The 20,096-nt window shown below is 41.8% G+C and overlaps 1 protein-coding gene across 1 annotated transcript in view; it reads left to right on the top strand.

The window, feature by feature from the left end:
- Positions 1–11,153: 11,153 nt before the first annotated feature.
- The window catches only part of SCTR (secretin receptor), a 31,261-nt gene continuing 22,318 nt past the window's right edge, over positions 11,154–20,096 (top strand). Inside the window, exons 1-3 of the mRNA XM_061612708.1 lie at positions 11,154–11,183; positions 12,985–13,114; positions 16,732–16,842. Of these exons, the coding sequence (XP_061468692.1) occupies positions 11,154–11,183; positions 12,985–13,114; positions 16,732–16,842 (271 nt within the window). The remainder of the gene's footprint in view (positions 11,184–12,984; positions 13,115–16,731; positions 16,843–20,096) is intronic.

Raw genomic sequence — 20,096 nt, 5'->3', positions numbered from 1 at the left:
ATTCTGCATCTGGGAGTTGAAAGAGACAGGCAACAGCTGACCATGTGGACCATCCTAATACTAATCCTTTCCTCTTCAGTGCTAACAGTAAGTAACCAAAGAGTCTTACATTAGGCTTTGGAGCAAATAAATGGGCACAAGAGTGTATCTGCTGAAAGTGGGAAGAAATGTGTGAAGAGTCAGGTAGGTGCTGCTATCCTATATACGCTTCTGTGGGAGTAAGCTCTACTGAACGCTAAGGGACTTTCTTTTGAGTAAACATGTATAGGATTGGGAGGTAAAGCTAAACAAATTCTGAATTTCACTCCCTGGGAAGAGCACAATGAGAGTCTAAATTTGGGATCTGAAACTTCTTAAAAACTGAGAATGGAAGTGTTGCCCTGTATTGTCATCGTAGAGACAATGTTCAGGCTGATCAGCAAAGGAGTAAGATAGAAAAGTATGTTTTAGAAGAGAGATGAAAGTTTAGTCCTTTTTGGAGAGAGCACATCCACATGCGCAGCTTCCGTTTGGAAATGCGTGAAATTTTCCTTGGAAAAAGTTTATTTTGCTAAAGACTCGGCTGTGGTCAACTAAACACTAAAGTGTGCAGATTACATAGCTCATTCTGGTCCCGGGATAGTTTCTGTGCTGTAAGGACTAGAAGGCTAATAATTGTGCATTTGCAGAGGGATTAATTCCACAGATCAATCTCTGGATTTCTTAAGTCTATAAACATATGTTTTATGATAGCTGCTTGCTTTATCTTCATAAAGCATATTGAGACAGCTGCCAGCCAAAAGCAAATATTTGCTTATGTTTTGTATAATCATCATTGATTATAACTAACACACTCATTTCTCTGGCAGATAAATAGCTGTTTTGATGTACATCTGTTCTCTTTCTTGCTCACTTGTTTTCTTGATGCAGTGTTGCCTGATTGGGGCTAGAGATCACATGGAGATGAACAAAACCTTTAAAAAAACTAAAGGAAATTTTAAAAATAAGTATGCTTTGCAAATAAACAGATTTTTCTGAAAAATAAAAAATATTCAATTTCTAATATCCAAGGAAGGTTTGGTAAAATTATTCAAATTACAACCGTTTATCCAACTATTACTTTGGAAACAAGAGTACTGTTGGACCTGTAATCAGACTTTTATATTCACGCACAAATATACCCCAGGATAGTTAAGTGTCAGTTCAGATTCTTTCCATTCCATTAATTTTGCTTAGTTTGAAACACAATTAAGTTTCTTGCCATGCAGAAATATGGGAAATTATCTGAAAAACTATGGGAAATTGGCACAGACTGAGCATGGATTTGTGGGGATAGCTGCGCTGAATGAGCAGTTCCTCTCATTCTCTCTTGTGTTGTATATATATCCTTGCATGTTGTGGCATGCTTCCTGTAATTCTAACAATACAGAGTTCAAAGCGCATCACTTACATTATCTCAACAATCCTTACAAACCCATTTTACAGGGTTGTTGTATCACCATCACCATCCTCCCTCTATGGCAGATGCAGGGAGTGAGACTAAGACTGTTTTAATGCTGATTTTATATGTTTATATGTTTCATATTTTTATAGGTTTTTAATCATATGTACTTATTTTTATCTGGAAGCCGCCTTGAGTTCCAGTTTGGAAAAAGGGTGGGGTATAAACAATAACAATAACAATAACAACAATAAGAAGAAGAAGAAGAAGAAGAGGAGGAGATAGTGGGTTGCCTAAGGGAATTCATAGCTGAGACAAGATTTTAACCAGGACTTCCTGACATGCTTCTTGCACTCCTACCCACTATAGAACATCAGCTCAGCCTCACTTCTTATAACCTCACTAGTCGTCTCATTGTAGATTTTTCTTCTTCTTTGCTTGTACAACTCTATCAGCATTTGGTGTACTGGGGACACTCCCTTGAACCTCAGGCTTTTACAGCAAGGACCATGAGCAACCTGTCCCCTGGGGAAACCCCCCCATACATGATAGATGTAGTGGGATATCAGGAAATGCCTCATGCTTAATCAGATATTTGGTCCATCTAGAAGACCCATGCTGTCTATTCTACCTGACAGCAGCCTTCCAAGTACTCAGAGGTCTTTGCTTCCCAGACCTGTGTTTTATCCATTGTTTGCTGCCAGGGTCAGCACTATCATTACACAGGATGAGGCAGCTGCCTCAGGCCATGGGATGGGGCTGGCCCGCAAAGTGTGGTACCAAGTTGTTAGAGGACAGAATTGTGTGTTGGCTTCCTATCCAATGAATGAGGGAAGCACCACCTTGTCTTTCACCTCAGGCAGCAAAATGTTCTGAGCCAGCCCTGTTTGCCATTGTGCTATGGTCCCTACCTTTTGCTCTTATTTTATTTAAAAGAATTTCTAAATTACCTGGTATTTTAAAAAAAAATCTCTAAGAGGTATACAAAAATACACCAGAAAAAGAATAAAACAGTATTATAAAAACAGAGACACAACATAAAGAACAGAAAAACAGTATTTAAAAAAATATAAAAACAGGAATTCAGTAATAACAGGGACCAATCTTATGGGTCAGGAAAAACTTGGGCAAAAAAGATATGTCTTTACAAGATGCCTGGAGCAACAGAGAGATGATGCTTCACACTTGGCACAAGGAAGGGCATTGTACAATGCAGAGGCAGTGGCAGAAAATGTGTATTTTTACACAGTGTAGGTGTTGCTACCATCACCACCACTGCACAATATTGGCACAGCAGTGATACCGACTATACTTACTCTAGTGCTCAAGTAAGGGAATATGCGTCTGTGCAAAAATAATATTATGCTTGTTGGTAGTGGACTCTGTGTAGGAGAGCATAGTTTCAAGCACTTACTTTTTTCAGGCATTTTATTTGAGCTACATTCTAAGCACCACCCTGTGTTTAGAATGGCAGACTCCAGTACAACCTTTGAATAACATCTGGAACACTTATGTTTACATTTTTCTGACATGTTTACATCCAACAAGGCAAGGTGAGATCTCTCTCTCTCTCTCTCTCTCTCTCTCTCTCTCTCTCCTCTCCCTCTCCCTCTCCCTCTCCTTTTGGAGTGATGGAACTCATCTGGCTTTGAAACAAAACAGAATAATCAGACTTTTATAAGCCATGGCTTGACATGGTCAGTTCTGGTTTCTTTTCCCATACTGACATGTAAGACTTGCAGTATTGATATTTAAGACTCACAGTTCTTAAGACATGAGGTGGGACATCCTAAAGATACACAGGTGGTTGCGAGAGGATTAACAAGGCAAGCTCCACCCTGATGCCTTCCAGCACAGCATTTTTCTACCAAAGATGGTTCTAAGCTCTGTTCTACATCTGCCGACAGAAAGGAAACCTGTTTGCACTTCCCGTCATCCAGGATGGAGTGAGTAGAGCTCCCTCTTCTAAAAGCAAGACTCCCCTGGCCCTGGTTCCCAAGACTATTGAGAGTGTGACTACGTTTTCCTAGTCCAGAGTATAATTGGTTCATGAGTAATAATTGATGAGCCATGGTCATGGTCGAGCATGCCAAGGCCAATTGGGGGGAGGGGGACTCTAGCTTAGTGGTAGAAGTTATAAATAAAATAAGCTATTTACATGCATTTAACCTCCAGGCTGGGCATCCAGTGTGGTTATCCCAATATTAAAAAAAAAAGTAACAATTGGGATCCCAAGAGTTATAGACCAATAAGTCTGTTGAATGCAGCATCTAAATTGCACTCCAGGTATCTTTTGTGTAGGATGATTTCCTGAGAGGACATCAGCAATATCATAAGTGAGAATTAAGGATGGGGGAGAAATTTTATTCATTTAAAGCCAAATCTATCAAATTGACAGTTTCTGAAACACAGCCATCCTTCAAAATTCACACTTATCCAAATTTTCTGATTCAGTTCTCCAACCAGTGTTTAGAAACATACATATATTAGGGGAAAGTGTATTTAAAATGAATATTTTATTTATTTATTTATTTGTGTATGTGTATGTTTATGTCTGTATATATCTGTATCTATCTCCCACCCTTCCTCCCAGTAGGAGCCCAGGGCGGCAAACAAAAACACTAAAAACACTCAAAAACATCTTAAAAACAGATTTGAAAATATATTAAAACAAAACATCTTTAAAAACATATTTTTAAAAAAGCTTTAAACACATCTTAAAAAGCAATTCTAATACAGACGCACACTGGGGTAAGGTCTCAACTTAAAAGGCTTGTTGAAAGAGGAAGGTCTTCAGTAGGTGCTGAAAAGATAACAGAGATGGTGCCTGTCTGATATTTAAGGTGAAGGAATTCCAAAAGATAGGTGCCACAGCACTAAATGTCCACTTCCTATGTTGTGCAGAAGGAACCTCCTGATAAGATGTTACCTGCAGGAGGCCATCACCTGAAGAATGCAGTGATTGACTGAGTATATAAGGGGTAAAACGATCTTTCAGGTATTCTGATCCTGAGCTGTATAGGGCTTTGTACACCAAAACTAGAACCTTGAACTTGGCCTGGTAGCTAGTGGGCAGCCAGTGCAATTATTTCAGCAGTGAGGTAACATGTTGGTGATACCCTGCCCCAGGGAGCAGTTGCACCAGGGCCGGTTCTAAAGGGCGGCCAGGTTGGGCACTGGCCTGAGGGCCCTGGAGCTACAGGAGCCCCTGAGGGGCCCCTGAGGGGCCCTCTGCTCCCCTTCTGCAATCTGTGCCCCCCATGCCCCCCACATACCTGTCAGCCAGCTTTTTAGCATTGCCGTTAATGAAGATGGCGGCTGCAGCTTCCCTAAGGTACTGAAGCCACTGCTGCCATCTTAGTTGATGGCAGAGATGTGCACACGTAGCATGCGTGTGTGCCATCAACAAAGATGGCGGCGGAGGCTTCATTCCCCTTAGGGAAACCGCGACTGCCATCTTCATTAAGGGCAATGGTAAAGACTAGACAGGTGGGGGGGCGAGGGAGCCAGGGGGGTGGGTGTGTGCATACACGCGCGTGCGCACCCACCCACCAGGGGGCCAGGGCAAGCTGATGCCCAAGGGCCACCACATGCCTGGAGCTGGCCCTGAGTTGCACAGCCACATTTTGCACCAGCTGCAGCTTCCAGACCAACCTCAAGGGCAGCCCCACAGAGCGCATTACAGTAATCCATCCTGGAGATTACCAGTGCATGGATAACAGAGGTCAGGCTATCCTGGTCCAGAAACAGCCACAGCTGATTTACCAGCTGAATCTGGTAAAAGGCACTCCTAGCCACTGAGGTAATCTGGGCCTCTAGTGACAAAGATGGATCCAGGAGCACCCCCCAGACTACAAACCTGTTCTTCAGAGGGAGAACAACCCCATCCGAAGAAGGCAATTGACCAATTATCTGAACTCAGGAACCACCAACTCACAGTGCCTCCATCTTGCTAGAATTCAGAGTCAATTTTGTATGTGAATATAACATACAAAAATGTATTCTGTTAGGAGGAATTGCTTGCAAAAATGTTTATATTAGTCAAAACTACATAAAAAGTGTTTATTAGGAGAAATTGACACTAAAATGCTGAGAATGGAAAATCTTTTTTGAAAAGCAAATTGCTGCAGAGATGTAATGGAAAATGGAAAATGGACTGCCTTCAAGTCGATCCCAACTTATGGCAACCCTATGAATAGGGTTTTCATGGTAAGCGGTATTCAGAGGGGGTTTACCATTGCCTCCCTCTGGGGCTGGTCCTCCCCAGCTGGCTAGGGCCTGCTCAGCTTGCCACAGCTGCACAAGCCAGCCCCTTCCTTGCCTGCAACTGCCAGCTGGGGGGCAATTGGGCTCTTTAGGACTATGCAGCTTGCCCACGGCTTCACAGGTGGCAGGGCACGTAACCCCTGAGCCACTCACTGTGGGGCTGATATTTAGCTGGCCCTTGACACCCAGGAGACACGAACGGGGATTTGAACTCACAGACTCTGGACTCCCAGCCAGGCTCTCCTCCCCACTGTGTTATGCAGACAACTGAATTTAAAACAGGAAAAATTAGAAAATGAGAGAACCAAAATCAACATATTCTTCCATCTCTAGCAAGGGCAAGCAGGATTCTATAAAGGTTAAAGCACTATTGATCAATGTTTGATCCTTTGCCATTTCATTTTTTAAAAACTGAGTAAGGATCCTCCAACAACTTGTTTGCAGCTTTTATAGACCTGAGCTCAGCTTTTGACTCAGTAAATAAGTCCTATCTGATTAACTCAAAAACTCCATTAAATTATTGTTACCCAGATAAGAGTGGGTTTAAATGGACATATTACAGAAGGCATTAATGTTTGCCAAGAAGTCCAACAAGGCTGTGTTCTGCCCCCTTTCAATTAAAATTCTTTGTTAATAGTGTAGCCCAAGAAATGGCATCCCCTGCCTTCTATCTCCCTGCTATTTAAACAAGCAAGGTTCCAATACTGATGTATGCCCACTATGTAGTTCTGTTGTCTGTTAATCAGAAAGGACTGTGACAATGTTAGCCATGCTTAGATCTTTCTGCAAGAAATAATATTTTAGTGTCAGAGCTTGGAAGTAACTAGTTACAAGTAACAAATTACTTGTAATTCATTACTTTTTTGAGTAACGAGTGGGTAATTCCTTTACATTTTGATTGTAATAGAACTAGGAGTAATTTTACTACTTTTGTGGAGTAACTGTAACGTTTCCAGAATTACTTTTGGGCATTACTTGGGGGGTGGCAGGGGAAATCTTCTGCTCCTCTGATTTGTGGATGAAAATCATGTGCCTCAAACTGGACTTCTGTGCAGTGTCGCTCTTTCCTCATGCTCTGTGGATGGGCAGGAGGCGACGAGGGAGGAGGCGGAGAGTGAGACAGGGTGGAGTGGAGAAAACAATTATTTTAAAAAATGAATAGTGGTGGTGAAGAATGGAGAGGAGGGGGAAAGGATCCAGAGGTCAAGAACATGGATAAAGGAGGGGAAGGAGGCAGCAGCAGAATGGAGAGAAAGAACTGTGGAGGTGAAAGATGACAACGTGTGTGCATGCGTGCGTGCATGCGAGAGAGAATGAATACTGTGTTTGCACTTGGTACACAAAGTGGCCTCCACCACCCTCTCTGGCTACTGTGTTGCATTTGCAGTATTTTAACTTTTTTGCATCTCAGGGGAAAATGTTTGCTTGAGTGAGTGTCCCTTAGTTGGTGGCAGGGCAGGGTCCGGGAGGTGGTTAAGTGAGAGAGATTATGCTGGCTGGCTGAGTGGGGGGTTGCACTTGGTTTGATGTGCAACGATCTGAGTAGTGGCCTCAGCCTCCCTCCCCACCTCACTTACCAGTGGAGAGACCACCACTGCTATCTTATGGATAAAAAGAATTATTCTACTACCTCTGTATGTGTTTGTTTATTTTTAATGTTGTTTTAGGCTACTTAGATTTGCAGCAGCCAAGGCCAGCACCTCATAGGCGGTTTTTTTTAAAGTAACTGAAATGTAATTGTAGTGATTACTTTGGAGGAAAAGTAAAGTAATCAGTTACTTTCAGAGCTATTGTAATTGCAACGGTAATTACTACTTTTCTGGGCCATGTAACTGTAATTGTAATTTATTACTTTTTAAAAGTAATCTTCCAAGCTCTGCTTAGTGTTAACTATTCCAAAACTATTATAGAAAATGTCATAGAAAGCATAAGTGGTAATTGGATCAATATTTATTTTTATTTTTATTTATTATTTGATTTATATCCCACTCTTCCTTCCAGCAGTGTAGTTCTTTTAAATATCTGGGAACCCATTTTAATGTTAAATTTAAAATGAAAAACAGACTTTGAAGCAGGCAAAATGATGGTATCTAGAACCTTACACCAGATCTTAAAGTTCTTTTTTTCTAAAGGCAGTCAGTTGGTGGAGCCTGTTTTAAAAATATTTATGGGCAAAGCAGTTGCACAAATATTCTGTGGGTCTGAGACTTAGGGTGAGGGAAATGTCATTCCAATAGAAATACTTCAGGGTGGGTTCTAAAGAGAATTATTTGGTTTAACCCCAGATATGCCAGCAGCTCTACTGAGATTAGAGACAGGTTTGCCCTCTATCAAATCAAAAGTTAATAGAAGCATGATTCAGTATTGGTGCAGAGTCCTGAATGAAATGTCTGATTCAAGACTTCCAAAAAGTGTTAGTATGGACAACTGAGGCTGAGTGAAGATTTTTCTAGACAGAATGAATCTGTATTCAGTTGAGCAAACAGCCATGCTTGCCTTTCAACCTAGCTTTAATGAGCAAATTAAAAAAATGCATATATCCCATGATAGGGAAGTGATTTTATAACAATTGCTCCTCTCACTGGAATGATGCTGTTACTAAAACGGATAATCAAATTTCAAGGTACTTATCTAACATTACCTACCCACAGCTGAGAAAAACTTTCAGAGAATTAAGATTTCAACAGATGCCATCCATTTTTTAGGTTGGCAGGTCTCATCATATCCTAGTAAGAAATGGATTGTGTATTTGTGGATATGGTTGCATGGAGGATTTAGTTCATTATTCATTGCATTGCCGTTTGTATGCCTGTCCTAGAAAGACATTGTTACCTCATTTTATGTTGCAATGTAGCAGGTAGCCAATTGAGGACATAGTGGTTCATCTGATAAATATGAGTATATAATATCCAATCAAGCTGTTGTTTGCAATGGCAGAGTAGAAAATCCGAGCAAGAATTTTGAACCAAACGTATGTGGTTTGCACCGGTGACTTGCTAATTTTAGCAAGCTAAAATAAGAGCATCCCCAAGACGTTTTAAGGTTGATTTTTATTTTGATTTGATTTTAACTGAAGATTGTATTTACCTATGCTTTATTCATATGTATTTTATTGTACTTACAGTGGCCTATGGCTACAAGCAATACATATTTATTGATTATTGGCAATCCTAATCATACTTACTAGGGAGTAGGGATGGAAAGATCTGTCAGTTTTGGTTCTCTCCTTTTCTCATTTTTTCCAGTCTTCAGTTCTCCACATTTCTGCAGCAACTTGCAATTTTTTAAAAAAATCCTCGAGAAAATTCTTCAGCATTTTAACGTGAATTTCTCCTAACACATTTTTGTATACTGTTTTTACTAATGTACACATTTTTGCATGCAATTTTTTCTAATATAATGCATTTTTGTATGTTAACTTCACTAATATATTCATTCTAATAAAACTTTCCTCTAATATATGCATTTTTGTAATTGGAGAACTGCACTGGAAAATTGTGACATGCAAATTTCAAAGGATGGCTGTGTTTTGGTTCTTATTCTGTTTTGGAAAATGCAAATTTGAGAGTTTTGGTTTAAATGTTAACTAAATTGAATTTCTACCCATGCCTAGTAGGAAGTGAATATGGAAATGGACTGCCTTCAAGTCGATCCCGACTTATGGCAATCCTATGAATAGGGTTTTCATGGTAAGCGGTATTCAGAGGTGGTTTGCCATTGCCTTCCTCTGAGGCTGAGAGGCAGTGACTGGCCCAAGGTCACCCAGTGTGTGAGGATTCGAACCCTGGTCTCCCAGGTCGTAGTCCAACACTCAAACCACTACGCCACACTGGCTCTCTAGTAGGAAGCCCCATTAAATATGGTTTAGCTCTGGGTAAACATGCATGGGATTGCATTGTTAAGCTGGCAGAAGAGTGAAGTGGTAGAATCTTGAGTTGGTAGAATATATTATACCACTTTAGACTGTAGGAGGTGGTAATGATGGGAGATCCTTTGAATCATCCCACATATACATCTTCAGATAGCAGGTGAGGACCCCTGAAAACAGAAAGCTACCATAGCAGGGATATATAATTTCTATACTAACCCTTTGCCTGCTTTGATAGTTTCCAATCTTTAGGGAGTTTTTAATGTACATGAGTGTTTCTAGAAGAAGAAGAAGTCCAACATGCCATCTAAAGTATCACCTTATTCATCTACAAATATGTGTAGACTAGGCCCTAGGAACAATTATTACAATAATTTGGATGGGTTATCATCAGAGCCCTCTGTGACTGCAAGCCCAAATTGGGGATTAGAGATGATACTTTCTTTTTTAAATGAGAGATTCAGGGGCTCAAGCTGACTTGGAGGGAGCTCTTTCCAATAGATTAGGACAAATAAATTAGGGTGGGTAAGATATTCATTATTGAAAGCCATTCTAATCATACCCAAATGGACTCTGTCATGGAAAATAAGCTCTACTGGTGGCACTTCCAGATGTTGTTAGACTCCATCTCCCATCATCCCTGACTATTGTCCATGATGGCTGGAGCTGATGGGAGCTGGGAGTCCAAGAACATCTGAAGGGCCTCTGGTTTCCATCTGTGCCTTGCAACAATCCTATAAGGCACCCTATGACATTCTTACCACTACAGAAACCCCACATATTTCATGTACTGAATTTTGGGAGTGCCGTTTCTGTCTTGGCTGCTTTTTCCATTGCCAATTGTGAGCAATTTTCCCTCTTGTTTTTTTTTTTTTGCATAGTTATCCTGTTCCAATATTGTTCAAATTGCAAGAGGCAAGAGCTCATTCATTTGAAGAGATAAAAAATAAAATAATCAAAGGCTATCAAAGAAGCAACAAATAACAACTCCTGCCCACACATTTCCAAGAGCTACCTTGGCATAACCTGACGCATGAACACAAGTCTAAAATGTGCATTAGATTAAAAGCATTATATAAAGGACCAGATGGCATGGAATTTATTGTAAGCAGTGCTAAACAAATCTGCATTTATGGTAACAGGGATATTCTGCACTGTAGTACAAAGCCCCAGTGTGCTTTCAGCTACACCTGCTACAGTCATGTCAAATTGATCCATGCTTCAGTCAGTTCTAGCATAGCTTTTGCATGAAAATCCCCTAATTCATGAGCATACCCTTTTTGGTGGATGAAGCTGATTCAAGTCCTCTGCAGCCCAACCCTGATCACATAGACCTTTTTGTCAACATGAAGCTGATATAGTTCAAATGCTTCCACTGAAATCAGTGCATCTTGTGAGGTGAGATCTGTGTAAATCAGGTCTGCAGCATAAATGGTAACTCAGAGTGCTCTGTGTAATGTGAGAATGGCAATGCTGTTAAGGTGGTGGGCCCTGTCCTGGGCTTGGGGCCCTGACAAATGCCCAACCATGCCACTCTCTGGAACCTGCCTTGAGTGAGGTACCCAAATTTCAGACCTCCTAAAAGCCTTATCCTTTAACATGGACCCACTTTTCCCTCATCTTATATCTGTAAGTGCTGGTTATAGTTGCTTAATTGAGAGGGAAAGGAACTCTGCCTCTGCTCAGTGACTGCTTCACATGTCCCACAGCATTGGAAACATGGCACTGGAAACTCTGGCACTGAAAACAGATGCCAGGCCTCAAACCCTAGTGCAGGAATGGAGGACCTTTTGTTAGCCCAAGGGCCACATTCCCTCATAAATGACCTTCCAGGGGCTGTATGTTGATGGTGGGTGTGGCCACACAGGCAAGAGTGGGCACAGCAACAGAAATTACTTTTTTGCGTTTTTTTCTAACATCATCATCAGTTATTTCTATGCTACTTTCCCACAAAATTGTGCCCAAAGTGGCTAACACAGCATATCAGATGAACAAGTAAAACAATTCAAAACACATTAGAAACAATTAGAAATAATAATATCAATAAGTACCTGAAAAAAAATCCATCCATACAACATTGTGTAAAACAATACAAATAAGGAGGCCTGACTGAACAGCTTAAACTGAACAGCTTTGTATAAAACAATACAAATAAGCTAAATCACTGAAACCAAGCAGAAGAGAAAATAATGAAGAAAAAAAATAACTGTAGCATACAAATAATTGCCATATTTCAGACACTGGACCTGTAGTCAGTGGTTTGTTCTGAGACTTGATCTTCAGCATCCTATGATCCCACCCCATCTCTCACCTGGGGACAAGGTGTAGTTGTCTGGGGTCTTGGGGGCTCTTAGACCCCTTACGTCTTTGGGAGTAGGGTCCCGGCAGGGTCTGTGTGTCTCCAGCATTCTATGACCCAATCAGTCTGAGTGCATTAGTTACTGAGAAGAGTCTTCAACATGCTTCCCTGTCGTTTCCTGCTGAGTGGACACAATCGGAGTGAAAGGAGATGACTCAGCCATGGAGAAGATTTTTCTTAGTAGCTAACATCCTCCCCTTTCATGCTTTTTGGATCCTATGGACGTCTGTTGTTGTGGAGGAAGGTATTACAAGGAGCTCGTTCTCAACCTAGCAGCAAAAAGGGGGGGGGCATGGCTGTGACTATCATGAAGGGACCCTGCACTTCTGAATTTGTTACTACACTAATGCTTGGAGTGGTGTAGATACCTCCACCCAGAGGTGACTTATGCACACCATTATTGTGGACTTTTACCCCAAAGTGGACAGTAACTTCCACACTTTCTCACCAAGCAACATACATACATTCAGGCTGGGGGCCATAAAAGGTCTTGGGGGGTGATAGTACCTTCAAGCCATGCAAACATAAGAGGTTTCAGCGCACGCACACACACATCTATCTCTTCACCCTTCGTTCAGGCAAGCAAGAGGCATTGTTAGAGTTCATTGACAGATTCCAGCAAGGCAAAAGCACTCAAGGAGAATAGAGAGCAGGGCTGGCCAGGGGCATGGCTTGAGGAAAAGGAGTGTGGCCTGTGAGAGTCCCGAGGGCAGAGCTTGGAAAAGTTACTTTTTTGAACTACAACTGCTGGCTGGGGCTGATGGGAGTTGTAGTTCAAAAAAGTAACTTTTCCAAGCTCTGCCCGAGGGCCAGATATAGAGACCTGGGGGGGCTGCATTTGGGCCCAGATCTGAGGTTCCCCGCCCCTACCATAGTGAGTTTGGGTTCAAAATGAGCTCAAAATGCAAGCAAAATGTTAAATGCCACTCTCTTCAGTTTAAAATGCTGCACTTTTCTTTTAAGAATCCATCTGTTTATATAACTAGATGCTGCCTAGAAACCTTTACGTAAATGTTTTGTGATAAGTGTTTGGCTATTGACCAATAAAAGAGTAATTGCTTTCTAAACTAGCAGATCAGAGCCTTTATTTCGTCATGTGAAATCAAGAAAATTATGATAACAGAAGAAGAGCATTGTGCCCTGGCCCTCTTCAAGGAAGAATTGAACACAACAACCGGAAATGAATTGCTCGGGAGTTCAGGTAAAACATCAACTTGACTTGGGTGGAAGGATTCTACTCTCAAATTATTCCTTCTTGTGAAAGAATATTACCTGTTTTTGTCTCCAAAAGCATGAGACCCTGATAAGCATTTCCTCAACATAAGTTTTTTTAAAATGACAATCAAATTTTACTGTGCGTTATGTTAGGATACCTACAAATCCCAATTTGGAGAGTGGGTATAAAACAAACAAATAACCACTGATTCCACACAGTACAAAATGAGTTAGTGGGAGAGTCAGTTTAGAATTAAATGAAAAGGGTAGGCTTGGCTTTTAGATCAAACTCAGTGTAGACTTGTTTTTTAGGTTAAAGTGGTTAAGTTTTTTTAGGTGGAAAGGGGCAGTCTGTAAACTGAAGTGTAAGAGTTTCAGCTTTCAGTTCAGTTTTTCAGTAGACTATGGGCTCATCCATACATTCATACAATCTGTAATGTAAGCCCCTTGTGCCAGCATAATTCATCCTCATCCATATGATGTCCTCCACCAGTCACTGCCTTCCCACACTTTTCCTTCCCTTGATTAGGGTTTCGAATACCAACTACACACCGAAAAGGAGAGAAATAACTATTAGAAAGAGTTGCTGAGGGGGGATGCTGATTGCATTATCTCACATTTTCACCTCCTTCCATGCCTCCTGCTCCGCCCCTCCTCTCTTTGACCTAACAAATTCTGAGCTCCCAAGCAAGTGAACTCAAAAAACCCAATCAACACATCTATTTTTGTAGTTTATTGAGTTTCAAACAAGTCAGCAGGGGTGTGGGATCTTTCCAATGTATTACACAGAATGTCACATCACGTATGGATTATCTGTCTGCTGGACAGCCATTGTGGGTGTTGGTGCAATGAGCTCCTGGCCCTCAGGGAACAACAGGGAAAGAGCCACAAAGGTTGGTGGATGAGGCCTTCAGGGATGTTATATTTGGATCCCACTCCCAGAGTGACATCTCCCCTGCTATCAAGGAGAATGAGGGTGTCTAGGAAGGAGGGCAACACTCTAAAAAGAGATAAACAATCTCTTGGAGGGAACCTTTCCTTAGGGGATGAGAAGTTATTCTTTTGTGCTGAAGATATTCCTCCAGGCATGTACGTGCAGCACATCAGAAGGAATGATTAGCAAATGATGGCAGCATATCCTATCAGGAGATATTTTATGTGTCAGTTTATGTAATGAAGAATGAGAGCTGAGATGGTCTTTGAAAAATAAATGCTAGGAATTATCTGTTAAGAACACCACACCTTTGTTCTTTATAATATCTTAACAGATGTAAAAAAAAATAACCCTCCATAGATTATTGCAATTCTAAACTAGTACAAATCCCATGAACACAAGTCCAAAAACCATCATTGAGCCATACCTTTATGTCACAAATGTCACAAAAATGTGGGAAATGACTCAAACGTCACAAAAGTGTGGTAACCTTTTGAGTTCTCCAGAATTCTTCATCAGGCATGATATTACATAAAGCTGGGATGAGGGAAATAAGGATGTCATAGCTATGAGGTCAGCTTGTAGACTCAGTTCCAAGATGAAGACAGGTCCAGAGGAGCACAACAATGATGATCAGGGAATAGAAACAAAGCCCTATGAAGAGAGACTGAAAGAAGTGGGCATGTTTAGCCCTGGGAAGAGAAGATTGTGGGGAGATACAATATTGCTTTTCAAGTACTTGAAAGTTTGCCACACAGAGGAGGGCCAGGATCTCTTCTCAGTCATCCCAGAGTGCAGGACATGGAATAATGGGCTCAAGTTACAGAAAGCCAGATTTCGACTGAACATTAGGAAAAACTTTGTAACTGTTAGAGCAGTATGACAATGGAACTAATTACCTAGGGAGGTGGCGGGCTCTCCAGCACTGGAGGTATTAGCCACCTGTTGGGTATGCTTTAATTTAGATTCTTGCATTGAGCAAGGGGTTGGACTCGATGGCCTTATAGGCCCCTTCCAGCTATTCTATGATTTCAGGCTGAGTAAGTCCCTTCAGGGAGCTACAGATACCACATTACACACCTAGGATTTTGGGTTGAAGAAACAATAGTGGAATTTTTGTCTTTGATAGAACTTTAAACTAATTTCAACCTTGCTTCCCTATTATGATTCTCTTCCTCCTTCTGCACTACTTTAATTATATTTAATAATGTTTGAAAAAGGAAGTTTTAGTTTCGGGTGAAGCGCTGTATGTAATTGATGTATGTAATTGATCGTTAGTGGCTAGAATAATATGTGCCCCTTTTTATGGTGTCTACAGACAGCCAGGTAAGCAAACGTGGGTGTGTATGTTTCAGGTAGGTTAGGGAAGAGTTGCCTTCTGGGAAACAGATTGCAGAACAATGGTTGATTGAAGAGTAATATCAATCTGCTTCTTCCTGGTCTTGATTAATGATGTTTTATTAGTATAGTTGTTTCTTATATAAACAGAACAGTGGCCTTGCCCTCCCTGTTTATCAGTGAGTGGAGTTCAGGTTATAGCCATCCAATATGCAACCATTGGATCTGTGGGAACCTTTGAGACGAATGGCCCTTGTGTATTTGCTATCTACCTGCCACTATGCTTGGTCTCTATATGCTGTCCTTGGTTATGAATGCCAATTGTATGCTGAATGGGTATGAATGGTGTGTAGTAGAAGACAATTGAGCAAGGTCACTTGTCCTCCCTTTCCCCAGCACACTCATCACAGTTTCCTTCACATACGCTCCTGAGGCTGTGATTAATGTCTACGAGGATGAGTGGAGACTTGTAGACTGCTAATTCCCATGGTGCTTCGGCTGTACATAATGCAGGCCTAAGTGATTTAAAAATATGTGCATTATAAGATACAAAGTAAACAAAAGCCCTTTGTATTTTTCCGCCAGAAGAAAAATACTTGTGGTATTGGGAGGAGATGAATATGAAGCATTATGTTATCCTGTGGCCAGTGCTCACCATGGCTGAACTGTTTTCATAACCCCTCTCTCCCCCTCCCCCACCTTCTTTTGTGCTTTTTCAGATAACCTGTTTGTCATGAGCAGGAAGCAACACTACAGGAAAAACTGTTGCTCTCCTCTGGACAGTTATAGACATTGGTTACAGACATTGGTTTTTAAACTGTTGCTAATGTATGCACAAATCAGGGAGTTTTTAACTGTGATATTTTTTTTTATCACAGTTTGCTAAAAACATTACAGGAGACTGCTATAGAGCAACCACAGACTTTTTTGGGAAATAAAATAATCCTGAGGATCTCAGCCATAAATGTAACCAATGGAAAATGAGGTGTAGAAATATACTTAGAGCAGGGGTGAGAAACCTCAGGCCCGGGGTCTAAAGGCTCCAGGCCTCTTTAACTGTCCCTTGGGACTGCCCAGCCCCCTCCCCCTCCCTTCCAGCCCTTCCTGCGCTAGGGCCACACTTCACACTGGCTTTGCTCCACACTCTTCTCAAGTGCGTTCGTTGTGTGTTCTTGAACTGTGATAATGCATCTTGCTTGCCTGGATGGAGGTGTGTGTGTGTGTATAGAAACCTCTGAATGAATGCTGTCTACTGTGCAAAGGTAAGAATTACACGTTACTCCACTGATTTTTCAACAATTGTGGGGGGTTTTTTTGTTCTTGAATCTTAGGCAGATGCCTTGGAATGTGGGATAATATTACCTGCTGGCCATCTTCGTCTGTGGGGGAAACAGTTAGCGTTCCTTGCCCCAAAGCCTTCCAAACGGTAACTGGGAAAACAGGTAAAATTAAAAATAAGATGTAACACTTCCAAAGACACTGTTACATGCCACGTTCTGCTTGTACACTGTCAAGGACTAAAGGACAATTCCTTAATTTAATGTAACACAGGTTGGGGCATGGTATGTCATATATTGTTTTTCCAGGAGGAAAACACATCTTATTGGGAATCTAGGAACTGGTTCCAGAAAAATATGGCACTGCTATCTCAGCCTTGCACAGAAATATTGCAGGGTTGGTTACCCACTTCTTGCTTTGGTCTCCCAGTTCTCTGGCCCTCCCAGCTCTTCCGCTGCTATTGTGTGAAGGGGAAAAGAGGTAGAAAGTCAGTTTACAGACCAAGAGCTGTACTGTGGTTTTCTTTGAGTGGGGAAACAGCATAGCTTTATGGATGTTGCTGAAAATGGCATAAGCCAATTGGCATTAGGAGGTATAGCTGGCCTCTGCATTTGCTCCTTGCCTACTCCCCTGTGGGCAATTGCTAGTCACCTGAGGTGAGCAGATGAATAGTAAGGTTTCATCACCTTAGGAGTCCATTTGAGCTAGTAACGGGTATAAATTATGGAAATAACATGCTGCTTCTTTTGTTCTCTGACATCAAAATTGGGAAAAGATGCTCAATAAACAGAATTTGAAAAGTGGCACAACTTCTTTGGATTTATTTATTTATAAAAAATATTTGTCATCATCAGCCATGTCCTCCATGAACTAACAGTGGCAACTAGCCTTGATGACTGTACAGTAGGCCCCGCTTTACAGCGACTCGCTAATACAGCAGTCTCAATTAGACTAAAGCCCCACTCATACGGCGCTTGTTCCGCTTTTACGGCAGTTTTCAGGCATTGCGCGCCATTCTATTCAATGGGTTCCGCTTTACAGTGGTTTTCGCTTTACAGTAGGGGTCCGGAACGTAACCCGCTGTATGAGTGGGGCCCTACTGTATGTAACCTCCATGTTCAGAGGTAGTATGACACTGATTGCTACCTGCTAGGGAACAAGAATGAAAGATGGGCTGTTGCCTTCACCTCTTGCTTGTAGGTTTCCCAGAGGCATCTGGGTAGCCTCTGTGTGCTGCAGGATGGGGATCAGATGGACTTTTTGTCTGATTCATCAGGGCTCTTGTTGTGTTCTTATGCCATACAATGGAGAGAATTTGGAATGAGGTATGGGTTCATGTCCCAGCTATGAAACTTTCTGGACAGTCTTTAATAAGCTATTTTTTTTAAGCCTTGGGTTCCTATCTGTAAAATGAGAAAAATGGTGGCCTGCTTACAAAGTGCTTCTGAGGATGCTGTTTGTCCATTAAAATTGTTTATATCTATATTGATTGATCTCTATAGCCCCATCTGCACTACACATCTAAAGCAGTATCATACCATAACAGTCATGGCTTCCCCCAAAGAATCATGAAAACTGGATTTGTTAAGGGTGCTGAGAGTTGTTAGGAGTCTTCTATCCCCCTCACAGACCTGCAATTCCCAGAGTTCTCTGAGAAGAGGGATTGCTTGTTACATGCTCTGGGAATTGTAGCTCTGTGAAGGGAATATCTATATGAGGGATGGGGAGCTGATTGTTGTTTCCAGTTCGAACACATTCCAGTAATGCACTAGCACACAGTATTTAGTGAGTGGGGGTTCTACTCACAGGACCTTGGGATCCAAGCCATCATCATCACCACCATCATTGACCAGCCTGATGAAGAGTTCTGAGAAACTTGAAAGCTTGCACACTATTTTGTAATATTTGTGTTGGACTAAGAAAGGGATTGTCATAATATGGATTTGGATTTTATTTTTTTCTTTATGATTATCTTTAACTTTTGTGAATTATTATTATTTTCTTTTAGAGTCCGAATCTCCCTCAATCTACCATGCAAGTGTAAGAGCGCTCATGCAGTGTTTAACTGAATGTTGTGCTGTTTCTTTCTCCGACATGGTAGGGTACATTGCCCCTGAATTTAATGACAAGCAGTGAACATAACTAGGGTTTTTGCCAACTCATTTAATAGATTTTGGAGGAAGCCAAATAACTTCCTCCAAAACCTATTACATAAGGATGGATATGGCGGTGCCACAGCAGGCTAGAGCAAGCCAATTTGTTTGTTTTTTAAATAAATCAACCTTGCTTTATGGGTCTCAAAGGAAGCCCAAAGATTTGTTTATTTTATTTTATTTTTTGTTTCCAAAGATGTACAGACTGCTTTTAGCACAAAACCCTCTGGACTTTTTCATAGGCCAAATGGTGAGACCTTGAGCAAATGGACTGACTGTTGGATTTGGAGGTTGAAAGAATCAGTGCAAACAGCTTGCAAAGCATAGGACTGGCAGTGCTCTCGATACTGTGGTTGGGAACCTTGTGTAAGGGATGGGTGTTAATCTGCTCCCAAACAATTCGGGGTTTTAGAGGCTATAACTTGAATGGGACCCAAGGGCAGGGGCAAGATGTTTTACTGTCTGAGGCCAAGGACAAGGTGATGTTTTCCTCTCTTTCCCCACCCCCACCCCCATTCCATATACAGATACTAGTTGGACTTGCCGTTGAAACATACCTCAACACTGTCAATGGGACAGCATGGAGGGCAGCAAGCCAGATTAGGAGGTGCAGGACAGGACATGTGATGCACAGAACTTGGTCCTCTAAAGCTTGGCACTGCTCATGCAGCCTAGATAGGACCAGTCCTGGAAGCCAATAAGAAATCAGTAAAGCTGTACCAGTTAAGGAGTCACAAGCTTCCAATCACTGGCTCCTGTCAGCAATCTGGCCCCTGCATTCTGGACTCATGCCGGCACAATATTTTGCTGCCTAATACTGAGCCCAAATTGGGTCCCCCATTCCATTAGGATCAACACTGTAAGGTATCTTGCTGCAACATTGAGACACTGATGCCTGCCATTATCTGTCCCCCTTCATGGTGCTTCCGGAAGCAGGTCTCTTCACCCGGCCAGCCCTAGTTTCGGGAACAGCTGTAGCTTTCTTCAAAGGCAGAGCACATTGTAGTAGTCCAGATGTGATGTAACTCAGACGTGCATCACCATGGGCAGAGCTGTGCAATGGGCTCGCCAGCCTAAGTTGAACAAAAGCTCTCCTGGAGATCTCTCACCTGGACAACAAAGCTCAGAGCCAGAGCCAGGAGTACCCCCAGAGTATGAAACTGAGTTTTCAAGAGGCGTGCTATCCCACCCAAGACAAACTAAACTGCTGTGTCCACATCAGCATTTCTATTGACCAACAGCACCTCTGTTTTGCTGGATGAAGT

This window comes from Rhineura floridana, chromosome 2 (genome assembly GCF_030035675.1).
Source record: "Rhineura floridana isolate rRhiFlo1 chromosome 2, rRhiFlo1.hap2, whole genome shotgun sequence".
In the NCBI taxonomy this organism is placed as follows: domain Eukaryota; kingdom Metazoa; phylum Chordata; class Lepidosauria; order Squamata; family Rhineuridae; genus Rhineura; species Rhineura floridana.
This window is presented reverse-complemented; position numbering and strand designations above follow the sequence as displayed.